This window comes from Octopus bimaculoides, chromosome 8 (assembly GCF_001194135.2).
Source record: "Octopus bimaculoides isolate UCB-OBI-ISO-001 chromosome 8, ASM119413v2, whole genome shotgun sequence".
Taxonomy (NCBI): Eukaryota; Metazoa; Mollusca; class Cephalopoda; order Octopoda; family Octopodidae; genus Octopus; species Octopus bimaculoides.
In genome coordinates, this window is record NC_068988.1 from 18693044 (window position 1) to 18705433 (window position 12390).

A 12390-nucleotide genomic window follows, 5' to 3' on the forward strand; every position below is an offset into this window, starting at 1 on the left:
TATATATATATATATATATATATATATATATATATATATATATTGATATATAGGTCAACAATTGTTGAAGAGGTTGCAAGAAGCAACGAGGATTTTAGAAACAAAAAAATAAGTAAATGAGTGGAAATCAAACCAGTGTGTGTGTTAATTAATAGGACATTAAAACAGCATGACTCACCCCAGACACAACTCGATATATACATATTGTATTATATATGCATGCACGCATTTGTATTTATTTATTTATCTGTGTATCTATCTATATACCTGTATATATATTCTTCTATTCTTTAATATGTTCCAGTCCTAAGGCTGTGGCCATGCTGGGGCACCACAAAACACTAAACAATAGTATCTCTGTAGCAATGAACTTTTGCATGTAATATATTTCTACACGTACATACACACATGCGCGTGCGCACAGACACACACACTTGCAATGAATATAATAGTCCTTGTGACGCTTTGCTTAAAATTATCAGTGTTAGCTATTAATGATTTGAGATATTTGATCGCTTAGCTGTAAAAAAAAAAAGAAGAGAAAAGTAAAAGAACAGAAATGTCTATTTGTGACAATAAGTAAAATAGTTTCTCTTATTACGTGTGAAAAAGTAGTGTAAATTGTTCCAGAGTAACACGTGTTTTAATACGAAAAAAAAAAAGAAATGTGCAAAAAGTTCACCATCCGACATTATGGCGTCTTTGATCTTTCTAGCTATTCGGTCAATAATAAATAGTTAAAAAAAAAACATGGCGTACATCAAACTAGGATTCAATGACTAAGCGAAATTGCATTCTTTTCATTCTTGGTCGTATCTCGACAGAACTGAATCTTGTAACATATGCCAGTTTTACAAACTTGAGCCACACTATCCCATAGAGATAATCAGAATCTCGTTGAAAAGTATCAACTTCTTTTCCAGTTTATTCCAGTATGACAGCATCCAGTTAGATACTTTAACGTCCGTTTAGTCTAGTTTACCAAAATGCAAGAGTACGACAAATTCCCTTCTCAAAAAACTGGTTACACTATATTACCCGGAATAACAAGGGACATCTTATATTCGCATCTGTGTGTATGTATATATATATATATATATATATATATATATATATATATATGTGTGTGTGTGTGTGTGTGTGTGTGTGTGTGTGTGTGTGCGTGTGTGTGCGTGTATTCATTTTCATTTTATCTAGTTTCAGCTCATGATCTGCGGCCATGCTGGGGCACCGCCATTTGGTGTTGCTACACAATTTTACTTCACGAATTTTTCTTCAGGAATCGACATTTGGTGCATGAAAGAGTTTGATGCAGCTGCCCTCATCTGCACCTCCTGCCGCGAAGTTGGTTCATCTGGGACACCTGATAGGAAGAGGTCTAACCTCATCTTGAAGACACCTACATCCACCCCATGCAGGTTTCTCAGTATCTTGTCCTACATCTTGATGGCAAATTTGAAGTCCTTGACACTATGCAATGGCGTCCAGTTCTTTTATTTGTGTAACTTTCGATGCCAAAGTTTGGGACAATTCCTTCGAGGATCTTCCAGATGTATATTATGGCATATCTTTCTCGCCCACGCTCTAAAGAATAGAGTCTTAATCTCTTGAGTCTTTCCTAATAGCTTATATGCTGCATAGAGGCTATCTTCTTCGTGTAGCTTCGTTGGATTGCCTCAAGTTCTGAGATTTATTTGACACTGGTTGGTGACCATAGCTGAGAGCAATAGTCAAAGTGGCTTAGAACAAGTGTCCTCCAGAGGACCATCATATATATATATATATATATATATATATATCGCTTATGTCTATTCACTTGTATAAATTTATTTTTTGTTTCGTCCTGCATTTAAAAAAATTATTTTGTTACTGTTCTATATTTAAGAGATGAGGAATTATGTACATTATTTTACATTTGACGGATATTTGTCCTCATCTTGTTTGTTGTCAACGCAACGTTTCGTCTGATATACCCTCCAGCCTTCATCGTGTGTCTTGGGGAAATTGTTACTGCTTTCAGTTTTTTCGAATCCTAATTTGGGTTGCCACATTTGTTACTAGCACCTTTCCTGCTCTCTCAGCAGAAGGTATATTTAATTACGAATAAACAACATTTTAAAAGTAAAAGATGATGCAAATATATCAAAAGGTAGACTTTTCTTCTATCTCAGATAACATGGTAGAAGCTGAAACATGTTGTTTACAAGCTGAGAAGAAAAAAAAAAAAATTTGCCTTCAGCAAATAAATCTTCGATGTAAATTCCCACATTTTGTGAAGTTGTTTCTAAGCTATTCTCACATTTCTGCACAAAATATTAATTAGAAAAAAAAAAAAAATGATGATGATGGTGGTGGTGGTGATGATGATGATGATTATGATCCTTTCTACTATAGACAGAAGGCCTTAAGTTTTTTGGGGAGGGGGAAGACGATTATATTAACTCTAGTGTTAAACTGGTACTTGATTTTATCGACCCCGAAAGGATGAAATGCAAAATCGAGATCACCGGAATTTGAACTCAGAACGTAAAGACAAACAAAATGTCGTCAAGTATTTTGACCGGTGCCTTAACGATTCTTCTTCTTCTTCTTCTTATTATTATTATTATTCTTCTTCTTATTATTATTGGTGTTGTTATTATTGAAGGCGGCAAGCTGACAGAATCGTTAGCGTGCCAGGCGAAATGCTCAACGGTGTTGTCTGCCGCTATGTTCTGAGTTCAAATTTCGCCAAGGTCGACTTTGCCTTTCATCCTTTCGGGGTCGATAAATTAAGTACCAGTTGCGTACTGAGGTCGGTCTAATTAACTGGCCCCCCTCCTTCAAAATTTCAGGCCTTGTGCCTATAGTAGAAAGGATTCTTCTTCTTCTTCTTCTTCTTCTTCTTATTATTATTATTAAGGCTGTGACCTGACAGAATTGTGAGCCCGCTGGAGGAAATGCTTAGCGGTATTTCACCCGTCGCTACGTTCCGAGTTCAAATTTCGCCGAGGTCGACCTTGCCTTTCGTCCTTTCGGGGTCGATAAATTAAGTACCAGAGAAACACTGGGGTCGAGGTATTCGACTAGTCCCCTTCCATCAAATTTCAGGCCTTGTGGCTATAATAGGAAGGATTATTATTATTATTGTTATTATTATTATTCTTATTTTTCTTCTTCTTATTATTTCTGAAATTGGTACAAAGACAGAAATTCTGGAGAAGGAATGAGTCGATAAAATGGAGGCCGTTACTCTATTAATTCTTTCTTTCATCGACTCCAAGACAAAGATATGAACTCAGAAAGTAAGAGGGCGGGAAGGAGAACAATTAAATACCACAACGTATTTTGTTTGTTGCTCCATCGATTCATCCACTCAACCGCCTTTCACCACCACCAGTGCCACCATCATAACATTTTCTTATGAGCAAATATAAATTTAGTTTTACAGGGACGGGGTAACTACAGACGGTTGAATCGACGACACATATATACACAGAGCTATTTCATCAATAACCCAGTGAGATTTAAGTGTTGGCTGTGGTGCTATTTTAATTAAGCAATGTGAAAAACTTGTATTAGAAACCATTCGTTGTGTAGTCTCGGTTTTCTTTACTGTGTGTCAATTCAACACAGTTCTCAAGACAACTTTTCCTACAATAATATGTATCACGAAATGTTTACGGAGAGAATAATTGGAATAGTAGAGTTACTTAGAAAATTCGATTTTCAAAGGAACATTAACAGCAATATGGTTTGGCATAAGTATGGCTGCATGGTTATGAAGCTTGGTTCACAATTGCTTGTTTCCCGATTCGATCCTACAGTGCAACATCTTAGGTAAATTTCTGTTTTGACATGCATATACATGCATATGCTTATGTATGCGTGTGTGTGTTTCTGTATCTTTCATCAATGTATTTCGGCAAATGATATAAACATTGTCGAGGAAACCCATAGAAACACCAGTTGATGCTTTACGAATCGAACTGCTTGAAATAGTTGTTCTGCACCGAGTTAAAGGCACTTTTTCTCTCTCCCTTTATCAGACAGGTAGTGAACCATACTAATATACTGGAAATAAGTGATCCATGAGACTAGTGGTCACCATTGCGATATTGTAGTTGATGTTGGCACTCCGTCGCTTACGACGTCGAGGGTTCCAGTTGATCCGATCAACGTAACAGCCAGCTCGTGAAATTAACGTGCAAGTGGCTGAGCACTCCACAGACACGTGTACCCTTAACGTAGTTCTCGGGGATATTCAGCGTGACACAGTGTGACATGGCTGACCCTTTGAATTACAGGCACAGCAAAAACAGGAAGTAAGAGTGAGAGAAAGTTGTGGTGAAAGAGTACAGCAGGGTTCGCCACCATCCCCTGCCGAAGCCTCGTGGAGCTTTTTGATGTTTTCGCTCAATAAACACTCACAACGCCCGGTCTGGGAATCAAAACCGTGATCCTATGACCGCGAGTCCGCTACCCTAACCACCGGGCTATTGCGCCTCCACCATTGCGATATAATATACATTAATATACACAAAGTAGAGGACCGGAACCAACGTAGGAGTCTTTATGCGGGAGAACTTCCTCCAACCAGTTTTAGAACTGGTCACATGAGATAATATGGTTTTCGAAGAAAAAGACGGAATGGTTACGAATGGAATGAAGCTAATCAAAAATATAGCTGACACTAGCAGTCCAATATAATTTGATATGTACCATGCTTTCACTAACTCTTCTTGTCACGAACAGATATAGATACCCACTCGGTGCTGCCATCACTAACCACATGAAACATCGAAAATGTAGCAACTGGAGGAAGATATGGCATGTAAAATAATGTGGTTTGTTCAAAGGCACAATGCACTACACGATTCAGAAATCGAACCCATAGCCATATGATCTTGAGCCCAAAACCTAACCATTACAACACGCACCTTCACAACATGGCACTGAAATAACAAAATAAAGGATGTGAAAAAGGATTAAAAATTAAAAAATTAAAATTAGTTTACGGAATTAGTGTTAGTGACAAAGTTAATACCACAGGCAAAACAACGAGATTCAGCAATTCTAATCGGATCCGTTTTGTTCACCTTCAGTTTGGTCATCACAAGAGTCCGCAAATATACAGAATTAAACTGAACCATGGAGAGAGTGCAATATGTATACACTGTTACACTGCACCCTATGCAATTTAACAGAGCATGTTTGATTTTTGCACTATAGTCCTCAGTTAGACAGAGATATTAAATAACTTGGAAGAGAGACTTGTGGGTTGCGCCTGGTATTCAGTCGACTACGTCCATATTGTATGATTGATCGATCAGAGATGACAAAGGGCTACACGCAACAAAGACAACAACAGCCATATGAATGACAACAACAAGAGTAAGAACAATAATAATAGCAGCATTGAAAAGCAATAATGGCATCTGCCAAAAATAGCCCTTTATGAGGTTGGTATGGCGATTCACATTTTTTAAGATTTGAGAAATATGTAATGATGATTGTTGATGGTTCTTGAAAGTCATGTACTGAAAAAAAAAATCTTCGATGGAAACAATTCGGTAAAAATAGAACTTACATGAAAATATAGCAAGAGGAAGATAGAAAGAATGTAGAAGTCGTAGAAGAGAAGGAGCCGAGATAGAGAGAGAGAGAGAGAGAGAGAGAGAAGAGGAGAAATATAGTTTTGGTTTAAGAGTACCTTATCTTTTCTTTGTCTTGTATTACGTAAAATATTACAAGAAACGAAATGAAATGAAAACAATCAAAACAAAAACCAAACAAAACAAACGAAAAAACGAAAAAGAAAGAAGGCTGTTTAGTTACAATAGGAATATGTTAGAAGAAGAAAGAATTAACATTTTGCGTTGCGAGGCCATTATTGTTAGGTGGCTTCATAACTCTTTTTCTTTTCTCTTGTTTTTTTTCTTTTTATCGCTGTCAAAAGTGAACAAGAAACAAGGGCAGATAACAATGTAGTAGTATAAAGGTTAATAGCATCAAAGGGTGGAGGAAACGAAGGGTGTTGATAACGGACTCACGATAAATGCTAGTCTCCAGTGGAAACACATGCGAATAGGTCGGACTGTCTGGGTGTGTTCTCTTATTATTCAGACTCTCCGTTACCCCACATCCCAGATATACATACATGCAAAACACACTCATGTATTCATACGGATCGCCTTCTATGATGAACATTCCTGATCTACAATTGCATTATTACAGAGATGGCTGAGTACTCCACAGACACTTGTGTCAGTAATCCTGTATCTTTCAGGACAAAGCATAAGTTTGTCCTAAAGGTCCTTGCTCATTTTCAGACTTTTGGTTAGCTTTTGTTTCATACGTTCTCAGTAATACAAAGCTTACGTTATGGGAGCTGCTTCTAACTCAAAATTTAATTTTGTTTTATGTGTGCAGCATTGTTGCACATCACTAGATAGATTTTACGCAATCTGTATATGTCTGAGACCAGCGATTCGAATTCGTTTCATATTTCTTTATTACCCACAAGGGACTAAACATAGAGGGGACAAACAATGACAGACAAAGGAGTAAAGTCGATTACATCGACCCCAGTGCGTAACTAGTACTTAATTTATTGACTCCGAAAGAATGAAAGGCAAAGTCGACTTCGGCGGAATTTGAACTCAGAACGTAACGGCAGACGAAATGTCGCTAAGCATTTCGCCCGACGTGCTAACGTCTCTGCCAGCTCGCCGCCTTGTGCCAGCTCGCCGCCTTGTATTCGAATTCGTTTCTATGGCGATTCGAGTATATGGTGCGGATGAGCTGTAATAACAGCGAAATATCGATTTCCACCGTCCCCTTTCACCTTCGGTACGATTCGTTTCGCCTGGTTTTGAGATATACAATGTTTGTTTATTAAGACTTAGCATCTTAAAAACTTTCACTGGACGAAATACCACAGCTGAAAAGCGTTTAAGCAAAACGCATACATTAAATACATGACATCAGAAAGTTCCTTTCATAAATCCCAAGATACTATAATAGTAGATAATATTGGGAATGCTTATCATACATGATGCATGGGTGCCAGGGAAATATGTTCTGTGTATTGCATGGTACACAAGACAGGCAAAGAGTTAATGCATTTCCTGAGGTGAATCTGTACGATTTCACTCATAAAATATGGTTCAAATCTAAGATCATGGCAAAAATCACTTGCTCAAGGTGCTGCACTGCGTGGTCGAAACTGAGATCTCATTACTACGAAATGAACTTCTTAATCTCTCGGTCGTACTTACGCCTACACTCACATTCACTCGTACAAATACATACACGTACATACGTACACACACACACACACACGTATGCACAGATAATGGAATAAGACAAAATTACTACAACTACTACTAATAATAATAATAACCCTTTCTACTATAGGCACAAGGCCTGAAATTATGGAGGAGGGAACTAATCCATTACATCGACTCCAGTGTTTCACTGGTACTTAATTTATCGATCCCGAAATGATGAAAGGCAAAGTCGACCTTGGCGGAATTTGAATCAGAACTTAGCATTTCCCTCGGCGTAGTAAACTACTGGCCTGAAATTTGGGGTAGAGGGCCACTCTATGAGATCGACCCCAGTACTCAACTGATACTTAATTTATCGACGCCGAATGGATGAAAGGCAAAGTCGACCTCAGTGGAATTTGAACTCAGAACGTAAAGACGGACGAAAATGTCGCTAAGCATTTCGCCCGGCGTGCTGACGATTCAGCCAACTCCCCTGCCTTGATAAATAAAAAAAAAACGTAAATAATAGTAGTAATAATAACAATAATAATAATCCTTTCTACTCTAGGTACAAGGCCTGAAATTTGGGGGAGGGGGATAAGCGATTAGATCGACCCCAGTGTTTCACTTATACTTAATTTATCGACCCCCGAAAAGATGAAAAGCGATGTCGACCTCGGCGGAATTTGAACTCAGAACGTAGCGGTAGACAATATATTTAACAACAGTAATAATAATAATAATACTTGTAGTAGTAGTAGTAGTTGTTGTTGTTGTTGTTGTTTAACCCTGTGTCAGTCCTTTTCGACATCAACCTTTACCAAATTGTGATCGCCACTCTATCCTGTAGATTCTGGGGAAGTAACTAAACACTAAGTATTTTACACGACAATCTACCGATTCTGCTAGCTGCTGTCTTAATAATAGTAATAACAAGGCATACGATAGTAGTAGTAGTAGTAGTAGTAGTAGCAGTAGTAGTGCGCCCGCACAACGCGAGAGAGAGTTACGGAAAGGGGATTAGAGGTGTATTGACCATGGCAAGTGTACATATTAATTATTAATTTTGCTGATAACAGTTATGGTAATTAGTAGAAGTAATAATTTTAGTGTTACTGATTTGGTAGCGCCATAATAGTAACTATGTAATAAGCTATGAAAGTTAATTAAGAAGTAATAATTATGTAAGGTTATTAATGAGATTTGTTGGAATGTTTATTAGTGTTTACCATCAATCTTCCTATATATACAACCGTGGATGCAGTGTGGCCAAATGGTTAGGCAGTCCTGTATAGATACTGCATTTTAACTGATTACCATCATCTTTCTCTGTCTGTCTTTTTGCTTTTGTCTCTTTCTTTCAATTTTGTATTCGTTCATTCATTCATTCATTGACTCATTCTTTGTTTTTGTTCATATCAAAATGTGAAATTCCACTCTTACATCTTTGTCAGGGAAAAACCTTTTAATTACCTTGGCTTTTTTGCTGCGTATAACTTTTCAGAAAAACTTAGATTTAAATACTTAATCAAAAGAGGAACGCTTAAAATAAATCGACTGACACAAATTCTTTTCTACTCTAAGCACAAGGCCCGAAACCTTTGGCGGAAGGGGCCAGTCGATTAGATCGACCAGTATGCAACTGGTACTTAATTTATCGACCTCGAAAGGATGAAAAGCAAAGTCGAGCTCGGTGGAATTTTAATTCTGAACGTAGCGCTAGACGAAATACCGCTAAGCATTCCGCCTGGCGTGCTAACGTTTCTTATTTCTTTATTGCCCACAAGGGGCTAAACATAGAGGGGACAAACAAGGACAGACAAAGGGATTAAGTCAATTACATCAACCCCAGTGCATAACTGGTACTTAATTCATCGACCTCGAAAGGATGAAAGGTAAAGTCGACCTCGGCGGAATTTGAACTCAGAACATAGCGGCAGACGAAATACCGCTTCGCATTTCACCCGGCGTGCTAACGTTTCTGCCAGTTCGCCGCCTTTCAACTGACACAAATTGAATCTCTGACGGACACGCTCCAACCTCTTCTCCACGGGCGTGCTGTCTCCTTTATATCTTTTCTATTACTATTAGAATGGCCTTTGTTCCTCGTAGCTGACTGGCTTCGTAATTCCTCCACTTAGACACCCGCTTTTCTCATCTCATCAACCTTATTTGTTTCACTCATGGACTCGCACTAAGCACTAACTCCATCCCTTTTTCCTCAAGAAACCAACCTTCGGGAACTTTCTCTTTGCTCATGCTTTTCTTGTAGGTTAAGTGGAATATTAAGGGCATCAATCACACTATTGTGAAGGCGCATGGCTCACTGGTTAGAGCGTCGAGCCTCCGATCGTGAGATTGTGAGTTTGATTCCCCGACCAGGCTACATGTTGTGTTCTTGAGCAAGACATTTTATTTCAGGTTGCTCCAGTTAACTCAGCTGTAGAAATGAGTTGTGACATCACTGGTGCTAAGCTGTATCGGTCTTTGCCTTTCCCTTGGATAACATCAGTGGCGTGAAGAGGAGAGGCTGGTATGCATGGGCAATTGCAGGCCTTCCACAAACAACCTTGCCTGGATTTGTACCTCGGAAGGTAACGATCTAGGTGCAATCCTATGGTCATTCATCACCGAAGGTGGTCTCCTTCTCCTAATCACACTATTCTTGGAGGGACTGCAAAGACCCTCGTTTAGCTCCTTTGTCCAGATCCAAGAAATGACAAAATGATGCAATTTATCCAAGGTACGAGTAATTTCTTTTAGCTTCTATGTGCAAATGCATTTATGAACGAGTGATAAATTTAGTGGATAGGGAAATGAGAATTATTATAGTCGTTCATTCCTTTGAGAAATTCATGAACATAATAACCAAGAACTTAATTTCTAAATTCGGTTCACAGAGAGAACTTACAGCTTACTACATAGTGAAACACAACGACAAAAAAAAAAAAAAGAAAAAAAAAACGACGCTCAGAAACGTAGTACTGAATTGTTGAATCTTGAAGCAGAAAACAAAACAAACAAACAAGCGAAATCTGATTGAATTGAAATATTTCTATAATTTATTTTATTGACCCTCAAGAGTTGAATGGCGAATGTAGACCTCAATGTAATTCGAAAGCAGGATTAAAGAATTAGACGCCATAAAACATGTCATCCATCTGAGTACAAAAGTGAAGCAATTCTCCCAAACAGTGTTAATGAGTGAACAGAAACTATAGATCGCTGAATGTTAAATTACATTCTCTTTATGGGTTAACGAGGGTTTTAATCCAATGTTTTGTCAGGGTAGCATTTTAAACATGCAACACCAAACAATGTTAGTGTTAAAAGACAACTCATCACACACCGAAAAAATATAAAAACAAAAACATATCCGGTGGGTGGGGCTGCACGTTCAAGCTTACCTTTTTTATCCATGTCAGTTGACGTTGAGTTGGAATTACTTTCTAATTCCTCGATTCCTAAAATAAATCCAAGTTGGTTAAATATTGCCAAAATGTGGACACATTCGCACGCACGCATAAATACGCACACAAATGTGTGCGTACACAATGGACTGGATATGATGGTGGGAAGAAGCGATATAACCAACGAGAGATGGTGGGAAGAAGCGATATAACCAACGAGAGATGGTGGGAAGAAGCGATATAACCAACGAGAGATGGTGGGAAGAAGCGATATAACCAACGAGAGATGGTGGGGTGTGTGTCGAAATTTGACAGAAACTTGGATACTAAATGGAAGAGTAAGCAATATGCAGTAAATAAATAAATAAATGGATAAATATTTTTTTTTTATTTCGAGCATCAGGAAAGGAACAAGGGTAAACTTGCCATTAATAAATCACAGACTACCAGAACTAGTTTGAAGAAGATTTCTCTTTATGGTGACTGAGGTTAGAGGTTCAGATCGTAACATGTTCACTTACAAATTCCCATCACAACTAGTTTAGGCTGACCCCACCACCCTTATTCCGCAGCGATGGAGTCAATATCTTTTTTCCCTTTTCTTTGTGTGTGTGTGTATCTATTCAATCTATTCTTTTTTCCCCCCAAACATTGTGACAAAAACGAAAGTAGAACAATATTTATGAAAATAGCAATTATTAACAAAAGATCAACATGCCATGAATTAATACAATTTGCTCAGCATATTAACACCAACGAGACCCACATCGTTCCATATTAAGACGAAAAAGTCATAAAAAAAATGTCGACGACTCATTTATAACTCCTCATTTCTGTGTTCCCTCTCATCCCTTCACCATTAGTTTCTTCATTTCCTCCAAACTTCTTTCTCCTGACACCCCCTCTCCGTCATCTTCCCCTATTTCTTATTCTTTATTCTAATAACATTTTATTTCTTTACTTTCTTTTCCTTTCTTCCCCCCCCACTCACTCGCTTTTTCTTTCCCTCCATCTAGTTTGCTATATTCGTCTTATTCCCCCCCTCTATTATACTATTCCATTCTTATGTTTTCTTTCATCTTTATCTCATTCTAACTTTTCTTTATTTTCCGTCTTTCTTTCTTTTTTGCTGACTTGAGCCCCTGTTTCATTTTCATTTATATTATTTATTTTTCTATTTTCCATTGTTTTGTTCTTTATTATTTTTTCATATCGTTCCTTCCCCTCACCCCATTCACCAACTTTTCTCAAGAATCATGCAAAATATCATTCTTTCCAATAGCATTTTCTATTGTGAAACGCTAGGTGTAACTAAGGCTGGAATCGAACCTTGCATATTTGAAACCTGGCATATATGCTTATTCAGCTTTATCCGAATGCTTAGGCTCTCCTTAAAATAGCATGCACAGACACAAACATGTAGATTCATATACTATATATATATATATACACACAATATGAACATATAGAGAATAATCCTTTAACAGACATGCATCCATAAGTATTTAGATTTAAGTTTCTTCATACTCACGTTTTGACAGTGACTTCTCGTTGTCATCAACCGATATAGTACTGTTTCCATCATCAGGTGTTCCCCCATTCAAGGGACTCTGTACAACACTTAATTTGTGGCACACTTCAAACGCTTGACCGATTGTTCGGACAATTCTCATCGCTTGACTCTGTCAAAATAATAAAATCCATTATATATATATATATATATATAT

At 37.8% G+C, this 12390-nt stretch overlaps 1 protein-coding gene across 1 annotated transcript in view; it reads right to left on the bottom strand.

The window, feature by feature from the left end:
* Positions 1 to 12390, bottom strand: part of LOC106878170 (probable WRKY transcription factor protein 1) — a 466250-nt gene that overhangs the window by 44686 nt on the left and 409174 nt on the right. Inside the window, exons 6-7 of the mRNA XM_052969904.1 lie at positions 12195 to 12345; positions 10661 to 10717 (exon numbers count right to left, since the gene is read on the bottom strand). Of these exons, the coding sequence (XP_052825864.1) occupies positions 10661 to 10717; positions 12195 to 12345 (208 nt within the window). The remainder of the gene's footprint in view (positions 1 to 10660; positions 10718 to 12194; positions 12346 to 12390) is intronic.